General features: G+C 47.1%; 1 protein-coding gene across 2 annotated transcripts in view; it reads right to left on the bottom strand.

Moving 5' to 3' along the window:
* Positions 1 to 928: 928 nt before the first annotated feature.
* Positions 929 to 9373, bottom strand: part of LOC134455396 (centrosome and spindle pole-associated protein 1) — a 50542-nt gene continuing 42097 nt past the window's right edge. For both annotated transcript variants that reach the window (XM_063206416.1, XM_063206417.1), the window contains exons 27-31: positions 8475 to 8518; positions 6190 to 6253; positions 5768 to 5889; positions 5352 to 5472; positions 929 to 1349 (exon numbers count right to left, since the gene is read on the bottom strand). In XM_063206416.1, the coding sequence (XP_063062486.1) occupies positions 1123 to 1349; positions 5352 to 5472; positions 5768 to 5889; positions 6190 to 6253; positions 8475 to 8518 (578 nt within the window). In that variant the 3' untranslated portion in view covers positions 929 to 1122. The remainder of the gene's footprint in view (positions 1350 to 5351; positions 5473 to 5767; positions 5890 to 6189; positions 6254 to 8474; positions 8519 to 9373) is intronic.

The raw sequence follows: 9373 nt of genomic DNA, 5'->3' as shown, positions 1-9373 counted from the left end.
CTTTGGATGAAATGAGCATTCGCACGCACGCACGCACTCACACACAAGCACACACACGCACATCTGAAGTGCAAACTCAATCTAAGGCCTAGTACAGTACAGAGGTCTCAGGCACCAGTGTGGCATAAGGCTGGAGGATCAGGTTCAGTAGTGGGGTGGGGGGTTAAATAACAGGAGAGCAGTCCCGCTGGCACCTGGCTGAGTGCTGGAGGATCAGGTTCAGTAGTGGGGTGGGGGGTTAAATAACAGGAGAGCAGTCCCGCTGGCACCTAGCTGAGTGCTGCGTACTTCATAACGTAACCTGGTTTACTCCTGAACCTTGTTTACTCCTGTTTCTTTGTATACCCCTATGGTGTAACCATGCTAGCCCATCCTGGTGTCCTCCGTGACAGACAAAGGGAGCAGGGGTAGGGGATTGATGGGCACTTGATTAGCCGTCCTGATGTTTGCCACCCTGGCATCATCCGCGGCAGTCTTAGTTGTGCTCCCTGTACCCATTGCCACCCGTGGTAGGACGGATTCTGTGGTAAGAGTGTGAAAATTAGAGGTAGAGGGTTAGACGCTTGGTTAGCCATCCTGGCGTCATCCCAGGCAGATAGATGGGTTTAGAGGTTAGGATAGACAGGCGCTTGGCTAGCTGTCCCAGTTCCATCAGTGGTTGGTGGGTGGGTGTCGGTGGCTGGTCGATAGGCTCTCGGTGGGTGGGTTTAGGGGGTTGGGGTATAGGCACTCATTTAGCCATTCTGGCGTCATCCGTGGTCGGTGGGTGGGTATAGGGCAAGAGGGATCAGCGCTCGGCTAGCTGTCCCACTTTCATCTGTGGTCGGTGGGTGGGTATAGGGCAAGAGGGATCGGCGCTCGGCTAGCCGTCCTGGCGTCATCTGTGGTCGGTGGGTGGGTATAGGGCAAGAGGGATCGGCGCTTCTGGCGTCATCTGTGGTCGGTGGGTGGGTATAGGGCAAGAGGGATCGGCGCTCGGCTAGCCGTCCTGGCGTCATCTGTGGTCGGTGGGTGGGTATAGGGCAAGAGGGATCGGCGCTCGGCTAGCCATTCTGGCGTCATCTGTGGTCGGTGGGTGGGTATAGGGCAAGAGGGATCGGCGCTCGGCTAGCTGTCCTGGCGTCATCCGTGGTATGTGGAGGGTCCCTGCTGCTGCTGCTGCTGCTGCTGCCAGTCGCTGCCGAGCGGCTTGAAGAAAGGCCCCGACAGGAAGTGCTTGATGCTGTCGGCGGTGCCGGGCCTCAGCCAGGGCTCCGTGGCAACCGTATCCACGGAGACGCGCCGGTTGTCATCCAGCGGCAGAGGAGGAGACGTCTGCCAGAAATCGTCATCGTCAGGACACAGCTCACCTGTGCGGAGAGAGAGAGAGAGAGAGAGAGAGAGAGAGAGAAAGCAAAAGCAAAAGCGAGAGAGAAAGGAAGAAGAGGAAGAAAGAAAGAAGAGAAAGAATGAATTCAATAGGGACCAAGCATATTAATGAACATTGTTGTATGACAATTCACTAAACCATGAACATTTTCCAGTAGTAGCAAAAAACAAAAAAATAGACAAAAACCCACTCTGTACTGAACAGTCTATGCCCACATTGAATCTGTGAATTCTAACTTAAATATGCAACTACGCTGACTGTAAATCTAAACTAAAAGTCGGTGCAGCACATTTAAAAAAAAACAGAAACAGCAACAATAGAGACAGCATAACAAAATAACTTTTTAAAATCATGTAAGCAATGTCCAAAGTTTGTTGAAAAAAAAAATAAAAAAAAACTTTTTCACCAAGGCACTCCAAAAATTGCAGTGTAATGTCCAGTGAGGACTTCTTGAAATTGCCCATGCAAAGCGGCATTAGGGCTTTCTTCAGGGCATGTAAGCAATGCTCAGTTAGGACAATCCAACACAAAAGTAAAGCAATGGAGCCGAGTTTGCCTTCAGCCAATCAGTCACTCACACGCACACACACACGAAATAAGCTTTCTTCTCTTTTCCTCTGAATGTGTGTGGGTGTGTGTCATATCAACCATGTACCTACTACTTAAAATAGGATCTTTAACTGTAGTAGAGAACAAGCAATGTTCAGTTAGGACAATCCAACACAAAAATAAAGCAATGGAACCGAGTTTGCCTTCAGCCAGTCACTTTCCCTGCAATTAGGACATGGACGCTTTCCCACCTCTTGCAGTGTGGTGCTGTAGAGCTCAGGAGTGAGATGTGAAATGCTCTGGTAGATTAGATTGGATTATACTTTATTATCATGCAAGCATGAAAATTGCCTTTGGTCTCACAGGGTAAACAACAGGATATAAACACAGATAGACACAAATAGACAGAAAACACACATACAAATGCTGCATCCACCCCCCCTCCAACCACCCCTCCCAGCACACACATCATACAGCAAGTCAGGCATTAGTTCAAAACCCTATCTCTAGCTTTTCCATAGCTTATTGACTATGGAAATTGCATTTGGAATAAAAGAATGTTTATAAATGTTCTTCTTAGCAATGAATGATCTGTAGCACCTCCCTGAGGGCAGCAGTTCAAACTCAGAGTGAAGAGGATGGATGGGGTCATCTAAAATGTTTGATGTTTTCGAAAACTAGGCTGAGAGGCCAGACCATTCATTTTTAATTACTTCGTAATTCATCAATGGTCTGATTACGCTTCTCTGGGGAGCGTTTAGTTGTCCACCAGATGGGCTGGCCAATAATCGAACGCACTTGGGCGCATAACAATATACGTCATGAACGTAAACTGTCAGTGATTGGTCACCACTCATTTTAAACCAGAGCTGAGCTCCCTCCTCCCAACCCAAGCGCTCCAGGGCATCCAACATCCAGACCAAAAATGAATTGAAAAGTAATTAATGTGGTCTGGTAAAACCAGGCTAGTACACAACACATCATGTAGTGCAGCGAAAGGCAAAAGTCAATTCTTTAACTTGAGAGGTGGTAGGAAATGAGCATTTTAAATAGGTACACTGACCTGATTGGTGCTGGGCTGGCTCACAGTATCATCTAGTCTGCTCATTTAGGCTCGTAAATATCCCACTGTATACAACACCTCATTATATCTACTGTCACTTACAACACCTCATGTCATGCAGCGTGGTAATCAGGGCTTGACTAACTTTTTTACCCACCGGCCACTGTGGCTAGTGGTTTTCCTGAGTCACTGGCCATTCAGGTATTCCACTAGCCACTAGATTTTATATTCCTTTTTTTTATCATGATGGCGTATGTCTAATCTCAGAAGATGAGGTGCTAAAGCAAGATGAGGGTATAGCTTTCTACATAAAAGTGTATCAAGCAAATAGAAACTAAGTTACTGAGCTACAAAACAGTTGATACACAGGGGACAAACAACAGAATGTAGGCTACTGTGAATATGATGCGTATCTCATACCAAGGAATAAGCTGCCAGTCAAATTGGCTAATGACACTGAAATTGTTTTACCAGCATTTCGCCGGTTGGCAGCTGCTAGTGCCATGCCCTGGTGGTAATATGAACAATACAATACAATACATGATGATTGAGATAATGCTGTAAATGCTGTGTTGAGTGAGGTACGCTACTGTACCCACCTGACTTGATGCTGGGCTGGCTCATGGTGTCCAGTCTCCTCATTTGGAGTGGTGACTTGTGAGCTACTCTACTCTACTGTACCCACCTGACTTGATGCTGGGCTGGCTCATGGTGTCCAGTCTCCTCATTTAACATGAATAAGACAATAAATGACGTTTAACCCTCTAGCTACCAGAATTTTTTTTGAATAGGCCGGAATTCTACCAAGAATTCTGAGGAAAAATTGACATTTTGGTCATATTTTAAATAATGTCAAATAACTTGAAAAGACATGAAAAGTGTCAATTACAAGTTACTTTCATATTAAAGTAGAGAAAACACACTTTCAAATGGTATATCATTTATGGATAATTAATTGTTCAGTATTCCCATAGAGTGCCTTTGATGTGGATTAAATGATAAAAATGTGATAAAATCTGATATTATATAGGCCTATCTATCTATATATCTATATATTTAGGCCTATCTATCTATCTATCGATCTCTCTATCCATCTATCTATCTATCCTTCGTCTATCCATCCATCCATCCATCCATCCATCCAGGGTCAAAGTTGAACAATGATCATGTGACGACAACAAATGTCGTTCACCCAAAAGTCCTGTTTTCAAGCGGTTTCAAGCGGTATAACTGTAATGGACTACACTAGCTAATAATGTTTGAACTAAACCATGCCAAAGACGTGTAAGGATAACCGTTGAAGTGTCCGCGATAGCAGACAGGACATGAATGGAGCTCTAAGGAACTTTCCCCTCCCAATTTGGCACAGGTAAGACGCGCCAGGCATCACCGAGTAATACGGAATTGAAGTGCTACAAACACCACGTTGGTAGGCTATTATTGGAAGTTAGCATTCAACTCAACGTCTTCACGCACATTTTTATGAAGGACAACGTGGAGTAGTAACAGTCCTTGACTGCTTTGCCAAAGCTGACACGCAAAATGAGTAGCCTATCATGCTGCGCTTCCTTCACACGACGCGCCTGTTACGCAGAGCTGTCGCTGTTTGTTGTTCCAGGAAACTAAGATAGTTGGATACCAACATATGGTTTGACTCTGAAAACACACCGAAGACAGTTTACATTTTTAATATGTAGCGTGTAGACATCGGCTGGACAGTTGTGTTTGCTATTTAGGACCATGGCAGAACTCATCACAGCTGAACACCATCTCATAAGCCTAATAAAACAACATGATCTAAAAATAGCCTAAATAAACATGTGCTGTTGACCATTAAAATAGATCGAAGAGGGTTGGAAGTTTTCATATTTAGTGTATATTGGTTGTAGAAACAGAATGGTTGTGTTTGTAGCCATCCAATCTCGGACAGCCGTCATTTGAATTGACGGCAGATTGCCAAATCGCATAAAGCGGCGCATCTCGTAATAAAATCTAAAATACTGAAAAATAATATAATATAAACATATAATTTTTATACTGAAAGTATATCGAGGAGGGTCTGTAATATTGAGCTAAAGTGTTTGAAAGCTGGGAAAACGGCATGATGACAGTCGTTCAGCCGTATTTTCATATGAAAATATTCCGGCCGGCCGCGGCCGTTCTGGTACAGATCCAGCCGGACGTTCATGGCCGTTATGGGAGCTAAAGGGTTAAGATATGAAATGCTCTGGTAAGTGAGCTACTCTACTCTACTGTACTGTACTCATCTGACTTGGTGCTGGGCTGGCTCATGGTGTCCAGTCTCCTCAAGTTTAAGATATGAAATGCTGTGGTGAGCTACTCTACTCTTCTCTACTCTACTGTACCCACCTGACTTGATGCTGGGCTGGCTCATGGTGTCCAGTCTCCGGAGCCGCTGCTGGTTGCGATCCCTCACGCTGGCCACGTTGGGGCTGCGGACAGACAGGCCCTCGGCAGGGCCCTCCAGCTCCTACACACACACAATATACAGGGTTCCCACACATTTTTCATGAACAAACTCAAGCACTTTTCAAGCACCACATTTTCAGTTTTCCTTAATAGGTCGCGGGAAGAGGGTGTGGGGATCCTCCCCCAGAAAAATGTGTTTTTAAGATGCAATTTCCTGCATTCTAATCAATTTTAGGGTGTCGAATGGCAAATCTCACGCCCTCAGATTTTTTATGTACCTGAACAATTTATTTCTATTAACACACACATTTCACACACACACACACGCACGCACTCACGCACGGGTGAGTACCAACCTTCTGGAACTCCATCTTGCGAGCGTGTCTCCTCCTCTCTCGCGCTGAGCCCCGCCCCTCTCTCCCCTCACGCCCCAATCGCCCCTCCTCCTCGCTGCCAGGAAACACGCCAGCATGGGAATCTACACAAGAGAACGCACGCACGCACGCACATCGGAGTAACAATCTTATTCAAAGACAGACAAATGCTTGAAGCTGCACAGAAAAATACATGCAACTCTCTCTCTCTCACACACACACACACACACACACACAGGTTCACTAGCCATCTACGCTACGAGAAAAACACATCAGCCAGAGTCACTTTCATAAGCACATGTGATCGCATTAACACACACACACACACACACACACACACACACACACACACACACACACACACACACACACACACACACACACACACACACACACACTCTTACCAATGAAGGCACTCTCTGACTGCAGCAGTGTGGGTGTTGGTCCATCTTCTGCAGAATCCAGCCTCTGTGGAGGAGAGAGGAGAGGAGAAGAGAGGAGAGGAGAGGAGTTGGGAGGAGGAGGCAGAGAGTCATGTCAGAGACACAGACATGGGTTACCCCCTCTGCAATTCAGTGATCTGTTCATATGGAGTAGAGGAGGAGGGCTGCAATAGGATGGAGACATGCAGTGACAGGGTTTATTTGGAGTGGGATGGGGGTTATGGCTCCTTCTTTTGAAACTCGATTGTCGGAACCTCCGGCTTCCGCTTCGGAAAAGTGCAATAGAATGGGTACTCAAATTGGGGTTCCGAAACACAAACTCTGAGCGCTTCTGTGTACTCCGAGTTCGTTTAACATTAGTGTTTTCAGATGTTTGTATTGTCCCCAGCAGTTTCAATAAAACGCATTAACAACGGTTGTCGGGAGAACAACCTTGGATCTATCGATGGCCGAGTTTCAAAAGAAAGCCATTAGATGGGGCTAAGCGAGGGAGATGGGTTTAGTGGGCTGGGGGTTACATGGGGCTATGCAAGGGAGATGGATTTAGTAAGATGGAGGTTAGATGGGGCTATGCGAGGGAGATGGATTAGTATGGACACAATGGGGATCCTACTAAGTGGTGTAACACGCTCAACTCAAGCAAAGTGAAAAAATTGTGTGTGTGTTTGTGTGTGTGTGTGTGTGTGTGTGTGTGTGTGTGTGTGTGTGTGTGTGTGTGTGTGTGTGTGTGTGTGTGTGTGTGTGTGTGTGTGTGTTGGGGGGGGGGCACAGCCCACTAAGCCCCCCACACATGGGCTTGCATGCCCATGGAGACCCTGGTTCGAGTCCGGCCAGGGTCATTTCCCAACCCTACCCCATCTCTCTCCACACTCACTTCCTGTCGCACCTTCACTGTCCTATCCAAAATAAAGGCCCAAAAAGCCCATAAAAATATCTTTAAAAAAAAAAAAAAAAATGAAAAACGGGGTGCTCATTCCTCAAAAATATATGAACTAAAGAGAGCAGGACAGCACTCCAAGTTTTGCATTTTATTTCCGTATAATTGACGGGCAATAAAACACAAAACTTGGGAGTGCTGTCCTGTTCTCTTTATTTCACAATGGGGATCCTACAATGACGGGCGGGCCCGGGCGACCCACCCTCGGTGTCCCGGGGGGCAATTGCCCGGTAGGCCTACCCCGAGGACCGCCCCTGTGTGGACATATCAGATGATATACTACTGCATGTGACTGGATAGGCAGAGATATGCCAGTTGTTTTAAGTGTGTAGTTTAGGGTGTAGATGTGATGCAAGGCATGTGATGCAGAATGTAAATCTGATGTGAGATGAGGGGAGATGGGGGCTGTGGGATGAGGGGAGATGGGGGCTGTGGGATGAGGTGAGATGAGGCGAGATGGGGGCTGTGGGATGAGGGGAGATGAGGGGAGATGGGGGCTGTGGGATGAGGGGAGATGGGGGCTGTGGGATGAGGGGAGATGGGGGCTGTGGGATGAGGTGAGATGAGGCGAGATGGGGGCTGTGGGATGAGGGGAGATGAGGCGAGATGGGGGCTGTGGGATGAGGGGAGATGAGGCGAGATGGGGGCTGTGGGATGAGGGGAGATGGGGGCTGTGGGATGAGGGGAGATGGGGGCTGTGGGATGAGGGGAGATGGGGGCTGTGGGATGAGGTGAGATGGGGGGAGATGGGGGCTGTGGGATGAGGTGAGATGGGGGCTGTGGGATGAGGCGAGATGGGGGCTGTGGGATGAGGGGAGATGGGGGCTGTGGGATGAGGGGAGATGGGGGCTGTGGGATGAGGGGAGATGGGGGCTGTGGGATGAGGTGAGATGAGGCGAGATGGGGGCTGTGGGATGAGGTGAGATGAGGGCTGTGGGATGAGGTGAGATGAGGGCTGTGGGATGAGGGGAGATGGGGGCTGTGGGATGAGGGGAGATGGGGGCTGTGGGATGAGGTGAGATGAGGGCTGTGGGATGAGGGGAGATGAGGGCTGTGGGATGAGGGGAGATGAGGTGAGATGGGGGCTGTGGGATGAGGGGGGAGATGGGGGCTGTAGGATGAGGTGAGATGAGGGCTGTGGGATGAGGGGAGATGAGGGCTGTGGGATGAGGGGAGATGAGGGCTGTGGGATGAGGGGAGATGAGGCGAGATGGGGGCTGTGGGATGAGGGGAGATGAGGGGAGATGAGGGCTGTGGGATGAGGGGAGATGAGGGCTGTGGGATGAGGGGAGATGGGGTTGCTGCTTACCTGGTGCTGGGACGGACGCGACGAGGAGGTGAGATCAAAGTAATCTGTGGAGAGGAGATGGGCAGGTGAATGAATAAGCAGTGTGTGCGCGTGTGTGTAAGTATTATGGATGATGCAAAATAAACATGGCTAATATGTGAATATGAAATGAATGGAAGAGATGGTGTGAGACTAGTAATACGGTACAGTACTAGTAAGAGTACCAGACGTGTAATACGGTATAGTACTAGTGACAGTACCAGACTTGTAATACGGTATAGTCAGGGCTCTAAATTAACTTTTTCCACCACCAGCCAATTTGGCTAGTAGACATTTTTTCTTACCAGCCAAACAGAAGTTCAACTAGCCATTTTTTAATATTGCCAAAATAGGCTATGCGTTAGGCTAGTTGTGTTTTTTGTTAAATTATTATTATTATTATTATGGTTATTTCATTCAAATTTCCACAACACATAAACACTATAGGCCTACATAAAATGTAAATGTTTTAAATGTTTTTTCTGACTCTAATTCATTTCCCTGTTTTCCTTTCATTTACATTTGTTAACTTTGTGAAGCACATTGAGTTGCACCTGTGTATGAAATGCGCTATATAAATAAACTTGCCTTGCCTTGCCTTACATACTAGGTCTATAATAAGCATATTATATATACTTTTTTAAACTTTACCTTAACCTTATTTTTACCTCTGAAAACAATGAATCACCAGCCACACACACAACAGACCTTTAAACCAAACACACAGCCAAACACTACAAAACCTCACACTCCAAGGAGGGAGAAGAGATGAGAGGAAAAGCACACACACACACACACACACACACACACACACACACACACACACACACACACACACACACGTTGTGCAATAATGGATATGATGTCGTGTGTGCCTATTG

The sequence above is a fragment of the Engraulis encrasicolus genome, chromosome 9 (genome assembly GCF_034702125.1).
Source record: "Engraulis encrasicolus isolate BLACKSEA-1 chromosome 9, IST_EnEncr_1.0, whole genome shotgun sequence".
Classification (NCBI taxonomy): Eukaryota; Metazoa; Chordata; class Actinopteri; order Clupeiformes; family Engraulidae; genus Engraulis; species Engraulis encrasicolus.
This window is presented reverse-complemented; position numbering and strand designations above follow the sequence as displayed.